The sequence below is a fragment of the Cottoperca gobio genome, chromosome 7, assembly GCF_900634415.1.
Source record: "Cottoperca gobio chromosome 7, fCotGob3.1, whole genome shotgun sequence".
In the NCBI taxonomy this organism is placed as follows: Eukaryota; Metazoa; Chordata; class Actinopteri; order Perciformes; family Bovichtidae; genus Cottoperca; species Cottoperca gobio.
In genome coordinates this window covers 15,409,888-15,433,318 of record NC_041361.1, presented here as the reverse complement: position 1 = coordinate 15,433,318, position 23,431 = coordinate 15,409,888, and the positions used below count along the sequence as shown (strand labels likewise).

General features: G+C 38.0%; 1 protein-coding gene and 1 long non-coding RNA gene across 2 annotated transcripts; one reads left to right on the top strand and one right to left on the bottom strand.

The window, feature by feature from the left end:
* The first annotated feature begins 588 nt into the window (after positions 1 to 588).
* Positions 589 to 21,290, top strand: slc26a6.2 (solute carrier family 26 member 6, tandem duplicate 2). The gene is made up of 19 exons (XM_029435082.1): positions 589 to 716; positions 1,792 to 1,931; positions 2,112 to 2,222; positions 3,407 to 3,582; positions 4,380 to 4,544; positions 4,981 to 5,133; positions 5,262 to 5,344; positions 5,445 to 5,592; positions 5,680 to 5,793; positions 7,098 to 7,175; positions 7,495 to 7,590; positions 8,534 to 8,640; positions 8,825 to 8,894; positions 10,374 to 10,466; positions 16,228 to 16,341; positions 17,095 to 17,241; positions 17,847 to 17,901; positions 18,965 to 19,104; positions 21,195 to 21,290. Exons 1-19 carry the CDS (start codon positions 589 to 591, stop codon positions 21,216 to 21,218), a joined length of 2,142 nt encoding a protein of 713 aa, XP_029290942.1. The 3' UTR covers positions 21,219 to 21,290.
* LOC115010505 (uncharacterized) lies at positions 6,530 to 13,800 on the bottom strand. The gene is made up of 5 exons (XR_003832481.1): positions 13,743 to 13,800; positions 10,361 to 10,454; positions 8,563 to 8,638; positions 7,488 to 7,563; positions 6,530 to 7,198 (listed from the first exon to the last, which is right to left on the bottom strand). It is a non-coding gene; the product is annotated as an uncharacterized LOC115010505 (long non-coding RNA).
* Positions 21,291 to 23,431: the final 2,141 nt, after the last annotated feature.

The following is a 23,431-nucleotide window of genomic DNA, read 5'->3' as shown; positions in this document are numbered from 1 at the left end:
CACACTGGGAGGATTAATTATTCATTAAGCGGGATGTGCCATACTATGATTTAAGGAACTATTGTTTTTAATTAGGTTGATTACAACCCTGACCAGAAATAGTCCTGGACATGAAACTATTTTTACAGAACTGGAAAAACGGATAACAATGATCAACATAGAAGACAAATAATTATATAAATCTCTGACAATCTACACTAAACTTGCATGATTCATCTCAGGGCTTTAGTAGGTTCTGGGCTTTTAGTAAAATAAATATCTTCAACATAAAAAAAAACATGTTTCTGATACAGCTTGAACACACATGTTAATTATTATCAAAAGTTTCAAACAGTGCAGTTCCAGAGTGATTTGTGATCAGGAATTGAATGGCCATGGAACTAACAAATTGTATTTTTTACAGCTTTTATTGGGCCAAAACAATATTTAGATAAAGATCGTATGGATAAAGTTGTGTGTCTCTCACTAAATGGAAACACTGTTCAAAATACAATGGCAGCATTTGTGCAGTAATGATTGAAAAACATTTTCACACATTTTCTGCCAAAACAAATATTGCATTTATTTATGTTGTTGACAGTTTTAGCCATGGCAGAGAGGAGACAGATGGGCTACAGCGTGCACAGGGAGATCCTGGACGAAGGAGTAGTGGATGAGATGGCAGAAAAGTCAGACTCAAAAACATCTTTGTCTGAGAAGGCCAAAAAGTCGATGAGGTAAAGTTCAGACATTTGTCTTGTATATCTTCATTTTGTATGAAAAAACAAAACATACAGCAAATACAAAAAAATGTGTCTTTATACACCAGATTTCTTAAGAAATAAGGTACTAAATTCACTGTGTTCTACTTATACGTTTTATTTCAAGCTAGATCCCCTGGACCCTAATTACCTAAACTTAATCAAAAGAACAATCTTCACTCAGTACATAATACTACACTCAGCAAAGTGTGCAACAATTCCTACTTTATCTACGTATTATTTCTATATTAGATCATATTATACTATGCTAATATGTGGTACTGTCTTACCACATCATATACTATATTTATTTCTATTTTGCTATATTAATACAGACAACCCTAAGTATCATTACTTAATCACAGAATATATTATTCTGATGTACACTGTTTACATACAGTATATACTAGACTCGCTGCTATTAAGCATACCGTGTCACTTTAACTCACAACTTTGTCTTTATTCGCTCTTGTATGGTTTCTACTCTTATACTAGCTGTATACCTCCTAATTCTTATCTTATTTCTTTACTTCTCTATTTATCTGTACTTATTTCTGTCTATGTGCAACTACAAAACCTGAATATCCCACCTGAGGATCAATAAAGGCTTATCTTATCTTATCTTATCTTAGGTCTATGCATGTCAAATGGTCTTTGGTCATGTATATAGATACGATATGCAAGTAAATGAAGATACATGAAAAGTAGGCACTTTTGTCCACATTTTAGATTTGAAATAATAAATAAATAAAACATTTCTCTGACCAAAAGCAACAAGTTATGTCTTTCCACAAGTAAGAATTGTGTTATGAATTTTACTGTTTAATGATTACATGCGGAAACAGAAAGATAAAAGATAGTTTATTAATCTTTTTGGTTGTTGGATAAAAAAAACAAGTTAACATCGAAAGTTGCCCAAAGTGACATCGGCCAAGTGTCCTCGAGTTCAAACTCAACATGTACGCTAATATCAAAGCATATCCTACAACAATTTATAAAATGTCTCTGTGTCTTCTTTTTCTCTGTCTTTCTCTCTGATACAAAAACTCAGGTGTTCTGGTCCCAAGTTGAAGAGCTGCCTGCTGGGTAGCATTCCTGTTTTATCATGGCTGCCTCGTTACTCTATCAGAGAAAACGCCCTGGGTGACCTGATTGCTGGAATCAGTGTGGGAATCATGCAGTTGCCGCAGGGTGAGGCTGGAGGTTCAGGAAATCAGTTCAGTAGAGACGGTTCCGGGTGAACTGGTAGAAAAGATCAAATAATGGATGTTGTTATAATTAGTATACTTTAAATGGTAATCTGCAGGTTGTGCTGTTTTGTTATTATTACTGTATTGAGTGAATACTTTTTATCCTCTGCTTATCTTGCAGGTATGGCCTATGCCCTGCTAGCATCTGTTCCTCCAGTCTTTGGCCTTTACTCCTCCTTCTACCCGGTCCTTATCTACTTTCTCTTTGGCACGTCGAAGCACATCTCTGTCGGTTTGTACTGTATTTGCGTCATTTTGACAAGGGGGGATTAATCCACCAGAAGGTTGTGTGCATAGTATCATATAGAAAAAATAGCAGGATTACTAACAGACAGAGAAAGAATATGTTTTTGGTCCGCTCTAATCTACAAGGTTCCGCTTTTAAGCATCGACGTACAGTATATGATCTCTAGCTAAAGCTAAAGGCTTTTAGGAAGCTATATTCCCTTCTTTTGAAGGGAATATAGAGAGAACAGAGGGGAAGTCATTACAAAATGATTTGTCAAAACTTTTGACATGCTTGTTTTTAAAGCATCTAGTATTTCTCTACAATTAAAAAATAAATCCTCAGACATATATATTATTTATTAAGAGTTTAAACATTCAAAAACAACTCAGCTAATCTGCTCTTTAAAGAGCAAATGGGGTCTTGTCAGATGTGGTTGACAGTGGCATCTCTCTAAGCTAATAACCTGATTACTTTAATCAGATTATTATTTATAAAGATGTGGAGTGGAAGGAGTAGCTGGTTCTGCATTCCCGCGTAACAATCATATACATTTATGCTGTGGCCACCACAGCATATCTACTTTGTTCCTGAGAAATCAAGTTATGTAGTCAGTTTGGCATGGCAGGTGGGTCTAAATAGCCCTGAGCCTCTGCCACCAATGCCATGGAAAAGAAACCAGTCAAAGGCGTGACTCAGAATGGCAGCAAATTTAAAACGCTTTGATGTTGAATTTATGAACAAAACACAGTGCCATAATTTCATTTTCTTCGATTTAAACTTCCTACCCAAAATTGTTATTTATACAGCCTTGTACCTTATTATTTTATCAAAGAAGCAAATATATTTTAACACAGTTGTTAATCTTTTGTACTGATGATTAATCCTGCAGAGTTTCATGCCGATCCAAGGAATAGAGTTGCTCCTGGGAAAATTAATGTTAATGATTAACTTCTGAAACCAGGGCAGCCTGAAATAGCTCATCCTACTTCACAACTCCTTTTTAGATAGCTAATTTCTGATTGGTAGGTGTAAAACAAAACTATTTGTAACCAAAATGGTTACAAATGTTCTGTGTTTGGCAGAAGATAATGTATCACATAGGACCCCATCAGTTGTCTCAAAATATCCAATATGTTGTTATATGGCCAGCAAAAATGTGTCTTTATGTCTCTGTCTCCTTTCTTCAGGAACATATGCCGTAATGAGTGTGATGATAGGAGGGGTGACAGAGCGATTAGCCCCAGACTCCAACTTTATGATATATGACAATGTGACCAACTCCAGTATAGTCGACATCATCTCCCGGGATGCAGAAAGGGTCCGAGTGGCCGCAGCTGTCACCTTTATGTCTGGATTATTTCAGGTAAATTAGAGTTATTGGATTCTCTGATTTGGAAGTAAAATATTTGTGAATAATCTTGAGGTTTTGATGTTTCTTGGACAAACGTGCTGCCATCACAATCAAAAGGCACATGCTGTTAGCAAGGAAAACATCAATGAATAAAATAAAAAACTGTACAAATACTCAAAGCTTGCATTGCTCTTTGAAGACAGCAAGTACATGTCAACAAAAGATTTCCGCCTTTATAAAATAAGTTTCATGGAATTATTGATCATTTTAAAAGCATGAAGGGGAGCTGCTAACTAGATGTACTGACCTTTGAAGGCAAAGAGGGAGAGTGATAAAAAAAAAAAACTTTCTTTCTACTAATCTAGATCAGTAAGTAACAAAACCTGCATACTTCAATACAATACTACTACTCTGCCTTTATCATTGCTGCCTTTATCATTGCTCTGAGATCAAGGTATCTACTTCTTTATGGGATTCTTTCAGTTGTTTCTTTCTTCGAACAGTAGAAAAGGTGCGAGCGCTAGCCATGTTCCTCAGGATATACTGTATGTAGATTGATATTCTTGTTCATATAAAAATCAACAGACAAAAATATATCATCATTGTCTCTGTTGCGCAGTTTGTTTGTTTGAATGCAGTATGTCCTGTGTTGTTGGTAGCTCTGAGGAAAATGGAAAGTGTTACGGTTGACTTTGCGACAGCGGCACCAACAATAATATCACTTGGAAATGCTGGGGGAGGGGGAGAGTATCTGTGTTCACTTTAATGTGAAGCTCCATGTGTTTTTCTCTTCTGTGTTATGTATTTAGATTCTGCTCGGTCTAGTCCAGTTTGGTTTTGTTGTGACCTACCTGTCTGAACCACTTGTCCGTGGTTACACCACAGGAGCTGCCATCCACGTCATCGTGTCCCAGCTCAAATATACCTTTGGCATCAACCCTATGAGATACAGTGGATCCTTCTCATTGATATATGTAAGAAAGATCACAGTCATTAACGCCTGCTTGCCTCTACATGCTTTTTATTTATTTTACAAAGTGAGGCAGAAACTAATAATTATTTCCAAAACATTTTTGGATTTTGCACAGTCCTGATTTCTGCAAGTGAAAGAATGTCAAATGTTAACCCAAAACTTAATCGAGCATCTTGTGCTGTGAAATATAATGTCTCTATCCTCGTGTATGCATGCTTTGATCTCCACAACATTAAGCCATGGTTGAGATATTTGCTTCTGCCTTATGATTATTAGCCAGTCGAGCTGACAGTCTTCTCAGTGATGGACAATAATCTAAAATTAACACTTTATATGCTTGTATACGTATGTAGTGTTTATTTGTACTACACATTTTTGTCATACTTCCTCATACAAGCATTTAATAAATAACCTTTTTTATATTTATTTATTTCCAGACTGTGTTGGAGATATGCTCTCTCATTCCACAGACAAACATTGGTACTCTTGTTGTCAGTATCGTCGCTATAATCGCCCTCATCCTCGCTAAGGAGCTCAACGCATACTTCAGTAAAAAACTACCTGTTCCTATACCTGTGGAGCTGCTTGGTGTGAGTATACAGGAATATGTAAATGCACTTACAATATACTCTATGGACAGGTAATACCTAACAATGATAAACTCTAACACCATTACACTTCCACCCAATAACGCATCTCGTATTATCTGTTCCTCCAGGTTGTTATTGCTACATTGATCTCCTGGCAAGTTAACTTGGAGGATAAATATGGAGTGGATGTGGTGGGACTTATTCCCTCAGGGTGAGAAACACACACACCAAAAATGTGTGTTTACACGTATGAAAAAGGAATGTGTATATTTGTAATGAGCGCTTTATTCTACTCTGTCCATTTCTACCAGCCTCCAGCCACCTGTTCTCCCAACTTCCTCTCTGTTTGGTAAGGTGATCGGGGATGCCTTTGCTCTGGCTGTGGTTGGCTACGGCATCGCAATCTCACTTGGACGAATCTTTGCCCTGAAATATGGATACAAGGTGGACAGCAACCAGGTAAGGAGGTGATGGATGGAATCAGAAATAAACTGCTATTTTAAGGTTGATCACTTGTAGATAAATAGTGTGTTTTTCTCGGTTCAGGAACTTATCGCCCTGGGTCTAAGTAACTCCATCGGAGGAATTTTCCAGTGTTTCGCCATCAGCTGCTCTATGTCTCGCACCATGGTTCAGGAGAGCACAGGAGGGAAGACACAGGTTGGTATGAGTGGACATTATTCTGCTGAAGTGCCTTTAAGTAATACATTGTGAGAGTACTTTCTGTGCAGAAGGCATTTAGTATGATTTCAGAAATCAGTGCGCAAAGAAGGTCTTTTTTCAGACTATTACATTTTATAAAATGAATTGCATATTTGACTCATTTCACACAAAATACGCTATATTGTCTCACTTACCCTTCCTACTATCCATGCAGAAATTAAACTCACCATAACAATGTGCATGGCAATACTACTTGAGCTAAGTGAGAATTTGCATTTATTTTTTATTTAAGTAAACTGAACCCTTAACCAAGACACTGAAGGAAACTTGTTTATGTTACAAAAATCCCCAGAGAACTAACAAAGAAGTAAAGAAACATAAAACCAAAACAGTAGTTGTCTTTTTAAAATGTAAATTTAGATTGTATTGACCCAATAGTAGGTAAAATGATGCCCCCTATTTCTTTGAAGCATTACACATTGCACCTTTAAAATGACGACTGCCTGAATGTTATGCTGATTTTGTATCCTATATAGTACTATAACAGGCTGGCAGTACTTTCCATAGAAACTAAATCAACACATATTAACACATCATTATCAACACACCTGGCATGTAAACAAAATGAACACATCTGATATCTGTTATGCTGCTTTCATGATCAACATAGCGTACCCTTTTATTAGGCCATTACCTACAATTATCTTGCTACTGATGAAAAGAAAATGGGATATCTGTTTTCTTAATTTCGTTTACATGATATGTGTTGCTTCTCCCTTGTTTATTCCACATGGCTGAAAATAATTTCAACAACATTTAAAAATGTTTTATTGGTTTTTGGTTTTTATGCCTGTTATTTTTAAAAACTTGACAACGTTTCATGAGATCATTTTTCAGGTCACTATTTCACTCTTCACTCCAAAACTTGGCTATCTTAAAGGTTAAATTGAATGACAAACAGTACTCTGATAAGTGGCATCATTAAAAATCACTTAGGAAATTGATTTTCACTCACATCGTTGAAGTCCACCTACACAAACACAGATTTGCTCAGAGGCTAAACGATTTAGTCTGACAACACCATTAATCAGCTAAGGCCCATTACAGAGGAGAGGAGTGAAGAGGTTTGACTGATGATGCGTTGAATCCTCTCATAATCACGTACCAATTCACTCTTATAACGACTACATCATTCATCTTTTCTTTTTCTTCTTTACCTCTCTTCCTCTGCTCTCTCTCTCTCTCTCTCTCTTCTGATTTACATTCATCGTGCCGCCATCTTCCCTCTCTCTTCACTGCAGGTTGCTGGGGCTCTTTCAGCAATTATTATCCTTTTCATCACGCTGTGGATTGGAACGCTCTTTGAAGATTTGCCGAAGGTACTGTGTGTCGGTGTTCACAGCTGTGCACAAGCATGAGCATAAACATGAGTCCGAGTGAATGTTTTTGCAAAAATGATAAGCCCTCCTCCTCAAAATATGGACGACAGCTAAGGTTGTGTTGCTGTAAGGCTGATGCAGATACATCTTCAGCTTCAGACTAAAGCCACTGGCTTCTTTAAAAAACAAATGATTATAACATTACGGGTAATAAATTAATTCCAATGATATGTCATTCATCTAAAACTAACTAACTTCATGTTTCACTTTCACAAGTGGAGTGCTCCATGTAAACTATAATATTTGACTCACTTTTCAGGCAGTGCTGGCCGCCATCATCTTTGTAAACCTCCATGGTATAATGAAGCAATTCATGGACATCCCTGCACTGTGGAGGAGCAACAAAGTGGACATGGTGAGTGTGCTAAGAATTAGACAAGGAAATGGTTAATTTATGTTAGCATGTTAACATATTATGTCAGCTTTTTAAAGCTAACATAGTAAACTTTACATGTTGAATGTTAGTGTTAGCCTGTTAGCATGAGTGCAATTTAGCATGCTAAGAAGTTAACAAGCTCAAGGTTCTGTTCTACACATTACTATGCTAACATGCCAATATTCACACACACACACACATATATATATATATATATATATATATATATATATATATATATATATATATATATATATTAATTATAAAATGTTAGTATTGAGCTCAACAATCTATTGAGCATGTTGTGTTCAGATAGCTATAGGCAGCCAAGGGGGGAAAATGCAGCTTTCAAGGAGTAAGTTACAGTTAAATATGTTGTGAATTTCTGACAGCTACGATATCTCTTGGAAAGAACCATAGAGATGTCTAAACCAGTGACTGAATGGCTGCAAAGCCATTCTTTCTGGTAGATACATTTAAGCAAAATCATATGTTACTAAAAAGGATTTAAAAAATGAGCGATATGCTGTTTGTTTGGTTTGTCAGGTTTCACTTGTTAACAAATTGTTAGAAATATATAATAAATAAAATAGCAAGTTTACGCTAGGTTTTCCCGTACCTGCCATCCTGCAGAGTCTGACACAGTGTGAATGCAGCAGTACATATAGCTAATGAAATACACCTGAGACTGACAAATTTGCTTAATCTGATTAGGCTGCAATGAGGATTTAGGTAACAACATGGTTATTCCTGTGGTGCCACAATCAAGTCAACCTGTCAACAAGTCATGTTCCTCTCCTACTGATAACCATCTAACAATAGCAAAGTTGCATTCAATTTTGATCCAACACTTCTCTTGTGTAATGAGTTTCATTACCCGTTGTTACTTATCATCACTCTCTTTCTCTTTCTCATTCTCCAGCTGATATGGGTGGTCACTTTCATACTTACCGTGCTATTCAACCCTGACCTGGGGCTGGCTGCTGCCATTGGTTTCTCCATGCTCACCGTCATCTTCAGGACACAGCTGTAGGAATACATTGTCACACACCCACAAAATATACACTAATAAACGCACACACAGTTCATTGGGAGAGTGTGTGCTATCAATCACCAAAACAAACAATTCATTTAGTCCTTCTCTTGCAGACCATACCTAATCACAATGTGTTACAAATTGTTCAAACGTTTCTTTGTTTTGTGTGTTTTCCAGACCAACATACTCCTTATTGGGGCAGGTCCCAGATACTGACATTTACAGGCCACTGGAGGACTACAATCAGGTATTGCACATTATATTTAAATGACCGACTACTTGTCCAGAGAAGAATATAATAATCTGAGCGAGTTTTTATGAAAAATGCAAAAAAGACTAATGTCAGTAGCCTAAACACCGTCTGTGTGTTGATCTTTGAATGTCTTTGAAGTTTATAAAGCACACCTGACCCTGAGTTGCTTTGTACCCTAACATTAAAGACAAGAGTCAAATATAGAGGTGTTAATGGAAGTTATGTACCACTCTGTCTAAGCAGACCACAATGCACTATTCCCAAACAACGCTGAATTCCATATTGATACAATTTAAAGTGTTTATCAACTTCTTTTATTTTTATTTTTTAACAAGTCCCATTTCAATTACTGTGATCTGCTAATCACATTCCTATTTTATTCCATTACATGGTATTTGTATCTAATCATTTGTTATTCAAGTAGCATTAATGCCCATTTCAAAAGAAAAAAGAGATTTCAAAAGAGTAAAGCAAAACTTCACATTAAGAGTTCACTGCCAGAAGTGATACAATCATTCCATCAATATTTATTTTGAAGCTAGAAATTAGTCTCTTTTGTATTTTGAATATAACATTTAGTCAACTATTGGAAAAAGCCTAGGATACATTACTGCCTTTATATAAGAAAGTAATGTATACACTGAACAATTAAGAAGATAAGACAGAGATAATTAATTTCTCACTGAGCTGTAATTTGAAAAAACAATATTGGTGGAGCCCTAGTGTTGAACCTTTTGTTCTTGTATAGCAATATTATTTAAGCCAGTCAAACAAAACCTGTCAATAGGATATTTACTGTGTATAGTTAAGATGTACAGTGCTTATGGTGTCAGTGTTTTACACCACAAACGTTGTGGCTCAACTGATGATAATGATAGTCTGTCGGTCGGTTGACAACTGTTGATTGGACTGCCGTGAAATTTGGTGCCCAGAGGATGAATGCTACTTACTTTGATGATCCTCTGACTTTTCATCTTACGCCACCAGCTGGTCAAAATGTTAATTTATCCTGTGAAATATCTCAAAATCTACAAGATCAATTACCACAAACGTTTGTATAAATATCCATGGTACCTAATTATGAATCTTCAAGATTTTGGTGATCGCCTGATGTTTCTATGACATTGCCATATGTGGTTTTACGTGAAATGTCACAACTGTTGGATGGATTGGCATACATTGATGTCCACCTCAGGATGAACTGTAATAAATGTTCATCTAGCGCCATCATCAGGTCAAAACTTTGGTTTGTAAACAACTACCTGAAAGACATCAGCTGTACTTTGGGTTTGCTTTAAGTCATTTAGCTGATTTTAGCATGCTAACACACCACACTAAGATGGTGGACATATTAAACAGTATACCTGCTGAACATCAGCATGTTAGCATTGACATTGTGAGCATGTTTGCATGATAATGTTAGCATTTAGCTCAAAGCCTGTTTAATTGATTTAACTGACCGATTGACTTCAGGTGAAGCGGATGCCAGGGATTTTGATCTTCCGTTCCTCTGCCACTCTATACTTCGCCAATGCTGAGATGTACCAAGAAGCCCTTGGAAAGAAAGTGAGGCCACACACACACACACAACCTTAACCTACCTTTGACTTTATCTTAACCCTAAAACCTGGTCTGAACCCTCAAACAGCTGTTTAACAAAGTGAGGACTGACTAAATCTCCTCACAAAGATAGTGTACGCACCAGAACACAAACAAACACAGGAGAATTAATGCGTATAAATATATTAATGTAGACCCCCCCACCCCCCAAAAAAAACCCAGTATCAGACATACAATCACACCAAGCCGAAATGTATATGAACATACATATAAACACAACACATCTACACACACAGAAAAACAGGAACAAACCAACTTCAATACTACCCTTAGTCACAATTTCCGTGCAATTAACTCTTCTCTAACAAACATTACTAAATGCAGTCCATTTACTTCTGACACATTAATAACTGACCCGACATTTCACCAATTCACACATCACGACCCTGACAGACATTGTTCAAAATGTCATCCCACTATTTTCTCCTCTCCCTTCTTCTGTTAAACTTTTGTTTAAACACTCCCCTGATTCTCCTTCCTCCACCCTTTCTTCCTCCTCCCCTGTCACGTCTCTTTGGGAGAAATGGGAAGACAGATTGAGGGAAGGTAGAAAAAAGATGACAAAAGATAGAAGGATGGTGAAAAGGAGAGATTGAATACGGCAGGGAGATAATAGAACGTCTCATTCATTAAAATGTCAGCATGTCAAAGCCGCAAGGTCGCTCTTTTCTTTCTAATGTTTGACGCACAAATAAGCCTCCATAGAACTGTTACTGACTGGCAGAGGCTGCACGTCTATTTACAAGATGAGAAATTGCCACCAGATGAATTCTGGTCATTTTTGGATCTGGATCACAAGTGTTTCTACTCCACCAGTCTTAGTGGCGTGTAGACGACTCAAATTTGGAGAATATTTTCCAAGAAATAGTGAAGGGTGCTGGGGAAATCTGGGATAATTTACTGCTTGTTCTCACTGGCAGCGACTAAAGCTGATAGAGTTCCTCTTGTATAAGGAGATACTAATACTGTAATTGCAGACACTAGTGATGTCATGCACCAAGAAAGGGTTTTAGAGGTAAATCATGCATTGTTTCTGTATGAATTATCTTTCCTATCATACTATTACATGAGTTGAAATGTCTTACAAACTCTTTTGAGATGCTAATTCCAATCAATTTTGTTTTGGAGAAGTACGAAGGCTTGAATGGCTGTAATCAAATTGTGATCCACTTTGCAATTGCCAGGCAGACATTTTATTTATGAAATAAAAGTCACAAAAACATGCAATGGAAATCTGATTGGCTGTTGATGACTGATGATAGTCATCCTTTTTCCTGGCATATTCCATTTCCTGGTTGTTTGTTAGTCCTTACGCATTGCAAATGACACTTGCAAACTACACACTTGGTATGAACAATACTTTATGTGAACACTAGGTCATTTCTACTGAATGTCTCCGTCAGGACAGACGAGGACCCAGGAGCGCAATTTCGAGATCAAGGTTTTATTGAAACACACACACACACACACACACACACACAACAGGACCGAATGAGGCACGGCAGTAGTACAGTTCAGGGATATTCTAAACTCGTAGTCGTAAGGCGGAAGGCAAGTCGGGTTTACCGGGGCTGGAGTAGTAGTAACAGATCACAGATCAGGAGTCAGGCAGGCAGGCTTCCGATGTAGGCTTGCAGATGATCTGACAAGTGTGGACTGAAAAACAGGGCTTTCTATACAGGGCATGATGAGTAGTAAATGCAGTGCAGCTGGTAAGTTAACGAGGGTGGAGCAGAGACAGGTGGAGGTAATTGAAAACAATTAGTGGTGTTACCAGGCAGGGAGAGGGCTCATGACAGTCTCCTTGTGACAAATAAACAGTAATATTGCAGCTGACTGATGGCCTTGGTGTTTGCTGATCCCATTATGAAAACAGAATTTTCCTTGTCATAAAGGATAGGCTCACAATTATTGTCTGTCTTAAAACACTTGTCAGGTGCCCATATGTACACTGAGGTTTTACTTGCCGTACTCATTCCTCCAGTACTTCATACTGGCCATTGCCAGGCAGACATTTTATTTATGAAATAAAATTCACAAAAAACATGCAATGGAAATCTGATTGGCTGTTGATGACTGATGATAGTCATCCTTTTTCCTGGCATATTCCATTTCCTGGTTGTTTGTTAGTCCTTACGCATTGCAAATGACACTTGCAAACTACACACTTGGTATGAACAATACTTTATGTGAACACTAGGTCATTTCTACTGAATGTCTCCGTCAGGACAGACGAGGACCCAGGAGCGCAATTTCGAGATCAAGGTTTTATTGAAACACACACACACACACACACACACACACACACACAACAGGACCGAATGAGGCACGGCAGTAGTACAGTTCAGGGATATTCTAAACTCGTAGTCGTAAGGCGGAAGGCAAGTCGGGTTTACCGGGGCTGGAGTAGTAGTAACAGATCACAGATCAGGAGTCAGGCAGGCAGGCTTCCGATGTAGGCTTGCAGATGATCTGACAAGTGTGGACTGAAAAACAGGGCTTTCTATACAGGGCATGATGAGTAGTAAATGCAGTGCAGCTGGTAAGTTAACGAGGGTGGAGCAGAGACAGGTGGAGGTAATTGAAAACAATTAGTGGTGTTACCAGGCAGGGAGAGGGCTCATGACAGTCTCCTTGTGACAAATAAACAGTAATATTGCAGCTGACTGATGGCCTTGGTGTTTGCTGATCCCATTATGAAAACAGAATTTTCCTTGTCATAAAGGATAGGCTCACAATTATTGTCTGTCTTAAAACACTTGTCAGGTGCCCATATGTACACTGAGGTTTTACTTGCCGTACTCATTCCTCCAGTACTTCATACTGGCCATTGCCAGGCAGACATTTTATTTATGAAATAAAATTCACAAAAAACATGCAATGGAAATCTGATTGGCTGTTGATGACTGATGATAGTCATCCTTTTTCCTGGCATATTCCATTTCCTGGTTGTTTGTTAGTCCTTACGCATTGCAAATGACACTTGCAAACTACACACTTAGTATGAACAATACTTTATGTGAACACTAGGTCATTTCTACTGAATGTCTCCGTCAGGACAGACGAGGACCCAGGAGCGCAATTTCGAGATCAAGGTTTTATTGAAACACACACACACACACACACACACACACACAACAGGACCGAATGAGGCACGGCAGTAGTACAGTTCAGGGATATTCTAAACTCGTAGTCGTAAGGCGGAAGGCAAGTCGGGTTTACCGGGGCTGGAGTAGTAGTAACAGATCACAGATCAGGAGTCAGGCAGGCAGGCTTCCGATGTAGGCTTGCAGATGATCTGACAAGTGTGGACTGAAAAACAGGGCTTTCTATACAGGGCATGATGAGTAGTAAATGCAGTGCAGCTGGTAAGTTAACGAGGGTGGAGCAGAGACAGGTGGAGGTAATTGAAAACAATTAGTGGTGTTACCAGGCAGGGAGAGGGCTCATGACAGTCTCCTTGTGACAAATAAACAGTAATATTGCAGCTGACTGATGGCCTTGGTATTTGCTGATCCCATTATGAAAACAGAATTTTCCTTGTCATAAAGGATAGGCTCACAATTATTGTCTGTCTTAAAACACTTGTCAGGTGCCCATATGTACACTGAGGTTTTACTTGCCGTACTCATTCCTCCAGTACTTCATACTGGCCATTGCCAGGCAGACATTTTATTTATGAAATAAAATTCACAAAAAACATGCAATGGAAATCTGATTGGCTGTTGATGACTGATGATAGTCATCCTTTTTCCTGGCATATTCCATTTCCTGGTTGTTTGTTAGTCCTTACGCATTGCAAATGACACTTGCAAACTACACACTTAGTATGAACAATACTTTATGTGAACACTAGGTCATTTCTACTGAATGTCTCCGTCAGGACAGACAGACGAGGACCCAGGAGCGCAATTTCGAGATCAAGGTTTTATTGAAACACACATACACACAACAGGACCGAATAAGGCACGGCAGTAGTACAGTTCAGGGATATTCTAAACTCGTAGTCGTAAGGCGGAAGGCAAGTCAGTTTACCGGGGCTGGAGTAACAGATCACAGATCAGATCAGGCAGGCAGGCAGGCAGGCAGGCAGGCAGGCAGGATTCCGATGTAGGCTTGCAGATGATCTGACAAGTGTGGACTGAAAAACAGGGCTTTCTATACAGGGCATGATGAGTAGTAAATGCAGTGCAGCTGGTAAGTTAACGAGGGTGGAGCAGAGACAGGTGGAGGTAATTGAAAACAATTAGTGGTGTTACCAGGCAGGGAGAGGGCTCATGACAGTCTCCTTGTGACAAATAAACAGTAATATTGCAGCTGACTGATGGCCTTGGTATTTGCTGATCCCATTATGAAAACAGAATTTCCCTTGTCATAAAGGATAGGCTCACAATTATTGTCTGTCTTAAAACACTTGTCAGGTGCCCATATGTACACTGAGGTTTTACTTGCCGTACTCATTCCTCCAGTACTTCATACTGGCCATTAAAAGACCCTGGAAGTGATTCCAATGCAAGTGATGAGGGACAAAATCCACAGCCCTCCTTCCGTGCAAAAATGTATTTAAAAGATAAGATGAGGCTTCAGCTGTTAGACAGATCTATTGGCTATTTGTAAGATATATTAAGAGTGTTTTAAGACTTGTGAACCTATCCTTTAAAGTCAATTGACTTGATTTTACTCCAGCAACTAAAACTATATGGAGAGCTGTGCTATCAACTGAATTGTTGTTGGCCTGTTATGCATACAGTACAGTGTTTTGGTTAGAGCTATATGTGGTGTTGTAATTGCATTGGTGTGGATGTCAGTACAGTGTGGATTACATGCTTTAAACAAATCAAATATTTGAAACAAAAAATATACAGATTGAGTTTACCAAATTGTGCTGGCGTACAACATTGTAAAATGCATATATTTTTATTATTTGCCATAAATTAGGATTACAGATTGTTAGAAATATAAATGATCAGCATTAAAGTTAAAAAATGTTTAATTTCAGCCTAGAATGTGTCTCTTGCTTTAACAAAAGTGAGTCCATCCTGATAACTTAGAGTGTGAGAAAGCTCACTTATGTTATTTAAGACAAGAGCCCTCAAGCAAAGCAACCAAGCTTGTTGACCCAGTAAGACTTTTCTTTAAATGAATTTCCTGTGAAGTCCTGTGGTTGTGTGTCATACAGTTGTATGGACAAGAAAGACCTGCTCCGTTGGTTTATGTTTTTGTTTTTTTATTGACAATGTTTGTTTAGTTGAACTGGCTGAGCTGGCTGAGATAAACGTTTGTGTTCCTGTGACTTGTAATGAATTTAACCTCCCAATATTACAAATAGCTTTATAGCATTTATATGTTTTCCTCTTACAATAATTTATGCAAATTCATATATCGAGACCCTTCCTTATTACTCAGGTTTTGAGTAAAGATATTTACATCAACACAACCAGAAAGTTTATTGCAGACTCTTGGGGAGATAAAGTATTGAAAACAATTCCTACTGTAGGATGTTTGATGAAAAGGATCGTATAGTTCACAGCTGAACTAAGTACTCGCATGCTCTAAAGAATTGGTGCAATTTAAATTTGGAATAGTGTATTTTGCGTGTGGTACATTGCAGTAATAATGAATACCTCAAGAGTAAGCAAGCTTATGCAAAGTTATGTGAACTTCACTATATTTACTATGTGTGATTGTTTTTTTCTGTTTCTTTTAGTCTGGCATTGACATTACTAAGATCCTGTCAGCAAAAAAGAAACTAGAGGCCACAAGGAAGAGACATGAGAAGAAAAATGAGAAGAAAGCTGCCAAGAAGAATGCAGTGGACATGGTGAGAATGACCGGATAAATATTTAATGATCAATACTAAGCTATTCAATTAATACACAAGTTCAAATATTCATGTTATTATTTTAAACATGTGCGAGGTACAGGGTGGCCACTGCCAGATAATTATTTGTATATTTTCGGGTCTTCTCCTGTTTGTGCTTACCCTTATCAGCTGCTACATCAGCAGCAGGTGCCGGCTCACCACTTGCATTTTTACCGATGGTTTCTGAGGTTTCTCACTTGTGGACTTTTTTGGTCAAGTTACAAAACGAAAAAAAAATTCTCAAATAATACAAGATATCTTCTTTTCAGTAATATTGCAGCGTGCGTCCTTGTGTCTGGGATCTTAGTCAGCTGGGGACTGAACAGGCTCTCGGCCAATCACGGGGGATAGAGCCAGCGTATAAGATGCGGCCTCGTGATTGGCACAGCAGCGATAGCAGCGGGTCTAGGCTAGTCTCATGCCCAGCTTGAGATCTCCTGTGTGTCGCTGAATGTGTGCATTGCTGACTGAAAGATAACGTCTTCTGCCTCCATTTATCCGTTCACTACAATATGTTGGATTCATGTAATGTGTACATTTAAATTTGTGGAGAAAAAATTGGTTGGAAAAAAGAATAAAAATTACATGAAAGACTGTCTAATCAACTAGTTTTGCGACCCCCCTGCGGGTCGCGGATCCCCTGTTGAAGACCTCTGATCTAAAGCATAACATTTTACTCTGATTAACCTCTTATGAGTCTCTCCTGTACAGGAGGGGGAGCCAGAGAGGGAGGAGAAGAAGGACATTGCCATCATTAAGATGGATGACGAGCCCGACCCCTCAATTCCCAGAGCCATCGTCCTGGACCTCAGCCCCGTCAACTTCCTGGATACTGTTGGAGTCAAGGCGCTACGCAGTGTATGAATATGCCAGTCACATTTACACGTGTACACACAACACATATACAAAGGCAGAGAGGGGAATATTCAATCAAGGTTTGACTAACTTATAAATATTAAGAATTTAACTTATTGTATATCTGCCTTTGTATATGCATTACATTAGCTCTATAAATATACATTTAGTCTGATCTAATATTTTGTGTCATCTCAAATGCAACTAAGAAACAAGCTGGCAGACCGTGGATAGCTAATAATGATAATAATAATAATAATAATAATAATAATAATAATAATAATAATAATAATAATAATAATAATAATAATAATAATAATAATAATAATAATAATAATAATAATTAGCTGCCCCTAGGAGAATAAGGCAAATACAAGATTACTGATTCTCATCCTTTTATTTTTGCTGTATACATTTATTTCCTGTTTAAACTCCTGTAACTCTGCCTCACTCATCTCTCTCTACAACAACTTGAACCTTACTCCTTTCATCCCTCCCTTTCCTTATTATGTAGCTCCTCAGGCCTCCAATTACTGTAAATTGAATTGTTAGACTAATGAAATGATCCCCAGTCTGACCTTTGCTTTGTGCTTCTGTGTCTATTTCAGATCTGGAGAGACTATGGTGAAATTGGTATAGAGGTGGTTCTTGCTGGCTGCCAAAGTAAGTCCCTCTACAATAATACAATTAAAATGTTCTTTTTTTTAAATTAAACAGAAAAGTAAAAACAAAATATCTTGGAGCCCAACAGGTGTACCAGCTGTACTACTCTTTACAGCTGTTTATATGACTATAAATAATACAATAATTTACTTTAATATGTTGGTTGACTCTCCTATAACTACATTTGCCTTTCTATTATAAGAAACATTTGAAATGCGTTTGAGTAGATCTTCCATTGTAGACGTTAGTGATCCCCTGAAACTTTGTCAGAAAAATACCAAAATCCCCTTGGGAGTTCTTTGTCCCACATACTGTAACACACACAGGGATGTGTTTTTACATTGATGTTCCAGACCCTCTTAGCCACACATAAATTGAATTCATTCAACAACACTAGTTGTTATTTCAGCCTTTTGCTGATGTTATTGTTACGTTTCTGTGAAGGAAGTAGTTCAATCAATTGCTGGTACGTTTTGCAGAAAACACTATTCCAGGTTTGCTAAGTCTGGAAATGCAATAGTGGGTCATTAGAAGATTATATTGAGTCCCTAAGGAAAGCTATGTTAGGTTATGTTTTTACTTTAATAAAGCATCTACTCATCATGTTTAGTTTTCCATAGTAGCCTACAAATTTAGGTCTGACTTGCTGGAAAAAATGTGGGTCTCCAGGGAAAGAAATCTTTCAACCACAATGCTAGGAGCCGTCCAGTTTATTCTTTTTTTATTAGGATAAGCAGCTCTAACTATCCAGTTGATAGCCTGTAATGAAAAAAGTGTTTATTGTGAGTATTTGGGCTTGCAAAGGGACTGCAAGGAATATTTATACAGCCAGGAATTTACCAAGGTTCACTTAACACAAGGACTATCCCTCTCTCTCTTCGTCTCTTATTTTCTTTTGGTCCATTTCTATTTCTCCTACTCCAAATGTTTCTATTTATCCTTAATTTCTATGTATTTCTCTCAGACGGGCTTGCTCATTGTCTCCTTCTATCTTCCCAAAACTTATCCTACACGACTCTGCCTGCGGATTCATTATTCCCACTCTTCCTGTCTCTCTTTCTAGTTGGTGTCGTGGACAACCTGCAGACAGGAGGTTTCTTTAATGACAAAGTGACAAAATCCTGTCTCTTTGCCACTGTCCATGACGCCGTTTTGCACTGTCAATCTGCCAGAACACACAGCCAAGATGAGCTGATGTACTCAGTAAGTACGCACACATGCACTCAAAAAGACACGTCATCATACATGAGAAAATAGAGTACTGAAGTGTGCAAGTTTACTTTTAGTGATAATCTCAATGTTGCAGAAGTCTCAGAAGGAGGTCATTTAAAAAATATTGATGGGTTATAAATATTTGCTTACTTCATTTTTGAGTTTGGTATGCTCTAAATACAATGCTACCCATGGGCGTCATGACCAGTTACCATAGAGAACATGCCATCTACAGGCAACAATATTTATTGTTGTAATAACGAACAAAACACTGCAGTATTATCCAATAGCAAGTGTGGTGAGAGTACTAAAAAATAGTTATAAAAGGCCTGACCTCTAACTTGCCATTAATGGCAACAGAGGTTTAAAAACAATAATTTGGTGTTTCTTGCTGCTTAAAACTTCCTTAAAACTGCACCAGTACACATTTGGCGAACACGGAGTAACATTATCATTCATTTACAGTTAAAATGAATCAAAGTCTAATATTCACTGTCCTTTTAGCTCACCAATATTGATCACAGCGGCTTTAAGTATTTATTTGCACAGTCAGCAGAGGTGCTCATTGTACTAATGCGTGAGGCAGGCTTCCAACTTATTGTTATCTTGCAACGAAGAACAAATACATTTTACATTCTAAATCATGGCTGCCTGATTTGAAACCAAACCCCACTCCTTGATAACTGTAACTGAGATGTAAATGTAAACGATAACTGCAAATTACTGCAACTAAAATTGTATGTAAAACTGTGAATGTGGCAACAGTTTTACATGTTTTACAGGAATTAGTTAAATCTAAAAAATAAATCACTTTTAAAATTACCCCACCTCGTCACTGACAACAAGCTGGGGAAATGGCTGAGTTCCCTCATCAGCCTGGAGTGTGAGGATGATGTATTAAGCTCTTAATATCTTTAGGGACAATGAATAAAATTTGTTCATTGATCTTCACTGTGCAGCGAAGCCTGGACCGCAAATTGATTGCACACAGTGAGATGGGGGGGGGGGGTGGAAATGGTATTTCAATTATATTATATTTTGATATTCTTTAATGTATTTTGATAAATACCTTTTGTTTCCCATTCATAGTTCAACACATATTCTTATATGCATCAGAATACATACAGATACCAGTTCATCCCAGCCCACACCATCAATCATGCTAACACTTTGGCATTGCATTAGTGTGTGTGTGTGTGTGTGTGTGTGTGTGTGTGTGTGTGTGTGTGTGTGTGTGTGTGTGTGTGTGTGTGTGTGTGTGTGTGCGTGTGTGTGTGTGTGTGTGTGTTAATCTAATTTATATACCTGTGTTTGTAAGGATGTCTGCATATTATTCATGCATTATTCATATTGTTCTGTTAGTTGAGTGTGTGACTTTATGTTTCTGCTCCCATAAGAGAAATCTGACAGAGAACAAAGCCGTGGCACTGATCCATGAAATACAGTTTACAGGGGCAAAGGCTTTTCATTGGAGAGACAGGGAACTCACACACACACACAAATAGAGTCAGTGGCACACACACATACACAAAGGGATGCAAAAATACAGAGCCTTTAAGCAAGTGGATGATAAGAGAAGCATGAGGTTGGTCAAGGGAACACATACATACACATGTATTCATGCATACACATTTATATATGCAGCCCATACTGTATGAATATATTTTACATGAAAATTGTGTTACAGAAGGAAGCGGTTGGTTTGGAAGTCGATCTGGCATATAGTGCATCTCCAGTTCACCTAATTTCACAGAAGCATTTCAGCACATCCAAGGAACATCAAAAAAACTATATATAACATTTAACATAATACAGTGAATGCAAGAATACAGATAGTGCGGAGTAACTATTATTTCTGAGATTGCAGCATGCTGAGCCAATGTTTCAGGCAACATGTTCACAGTCCTGTTCTGTTCCTCCTCATTAACCTCGACTGAGACGTTCATGCCACTGGAGAGAAAAGAAAAATATGGAACATATTTGGAAAATCTTCCATTCTCCCTCCCACTTGGTATGTCTCTTCTACCCTCACTGCTTCTTCTTCTGTGTTTTTTTATTTCTCCTGTACTTCTGTTTCACAGGAGATCTCAGCGACACATTTGTGAGTCCTGAGAGGAACGATGGAGGATATTATGAAGAAGTGTCAGACAGTCTTTATCCAGGGAGCTTCAGATTTCTGGGAGTCCCGTCTGTCATAAACACTCACCTGCACACACACACACACACACACACACACACACACACACACACACACACACACACACACACACACACACACACACACACACACACACATACAGTGTAACAAACACAATAAATGAAGACAAAAACAACAGAATGCAAATATATAAGTACACACATCAGAGTCAAAGATCAGAGCAATAGCACAAGAACACACAGTCATACAAAAAGACACAAATATACACTCTTGTAGTTTAAGCACATTACAGTGTTATTGATATTCTTCTGCAATGTATGTTTTGTACAACTTTGCATGCAATTTTCTTAAAATAAAGTTTATTAGATTGTCTTTAATCAGTAACAAGGATGGATGGTTAATTTATGAAAATGTAAAAATGTGCCAATGTTCATGTACTTACATGTAAAACAAATATTTTACAGAGTCAAAAGCTTTTCCAATGAAGGGAAATGTTTTTTTTCTTTCCAAACACAATGTCTATGTGTCAATTTGTGTGTTAATTTGGTGACGCAACAACAAATCTCCAAATACCTCTGGACTGATGAAACTGATGCCTCACATGTGGATAAAGGGTGTTCTCCTTTCCTGTCTCACTGCGACTGGCTGCTTCATTCACACTCAGACTCTGGCATACATCTTGTTTATTTGCAGATGTGTTCAGTGAACTTGTGTATACTGTATAAAGTGTTGTTGAGGATATTCATTATAGTAACTCAAGCACAGAAAATGTAGCAGTAATGACATCCACAGTGGAAATCAAACCCACAACCAGCTCAGATGTTTCCACCCTGAGTCTCTTATGAAACTACTTATTTACAGATACAATTCATGTTTTGGTCAGGAAGTTTAAAGTCAAAAATGGATATGGGAACAAAAATATGATTAAAAAATGTATTTCAGTTGATCACTTACAGGTTTGCTGTTTGTTTAATTTTTAGAGAAAAAAGGAAAGGTCTGTAAGCAGTTAGAGAGGTGGGAAGAAATGCATTCCCACCACAAAGATTTGCACACAGCAGTCCTCTGTTAACAGGAATAATTAGTCATTGTTTATTGGAAGAAAAACTATCTCAATCATCTTTAGTCATAATAAAACAAAACAAAAATTTTCCATGTCGAACTATATTCACCAAATACATGACAACAAGTCATTAGCTCAAACAAGCAACACAAGAGTGTTGCATCTATATCCACACCCAGAAGTGAGGTCACAGTGTGATTCACCACTCTCATCATCCGCAATTGAAGCTGAGCAAAACGGAACTGAAAGAGTAAATATTGGACTGACATTTGTCAGGTGGCCAGAAACACCAAGTGAATGCTAATGTTGCTCTGTGTTAACTGGATGTGTAAATAGGCAACTGTGTTCAAGTTCTCTTAAACTTAAAGGTGCCCTGTGGAGTTTTCTTCTGATCAAACAAAAGTTGTGTTTACATTCTGTGTTAATCTCTAAGAAGCTTTGTGTGTATTTTAGATCTAACAAACATGTCGAATGCATTCCATCCGCCCTAAAGCATTGTGAAACACATGGCAAATTCGCCTTTGCCATGTGTACCTATTGGAAATGTTCTACCCCCAAGTGGCCAAAAGAAAATCAATAAATGCTGGTTTATCCAAGCAGTTTTACTTGCCTAATCTAAGAAAACATGAATAAAGGTGATAGATCCTCCAATTACCTTTTACAATGATAAACAACCTATCTTGTCATTTAGTTTAGAGGAATATGTTCGCTCATCAGATGGAAGCTTTTCAGTAAATAAGGAGAGAGAGAGAGAGAGAGAGAGAGAGAGAGAGAGAGAGAGAGAGAGAGAGAGAGAGAGAGAGAGAGAGAGAGAGACAGAGACAGAGACAGAGAGAGAGAGAGGGGCTATGACCATATACATATGACACTATTAATAGACAAATATCAGTGGCTCTGGCATGTACAAAATGTGAACCATGTGGACTCAACCAGCTTTTGTTTTTACAGTAAATGAGGCTAAACAGAAGGGGTGAGAGAAGAGCTGTATCTCTGGGGAAAATGCGCAATGTGAGTGTGTGTATGTGTGTGTGTGTGTGTGTGTGTGAGAGAGAGAGAGAGAGAGAGAGAGAGAGAGAGAGAGAGAGAGAGAGAGAGAGAGA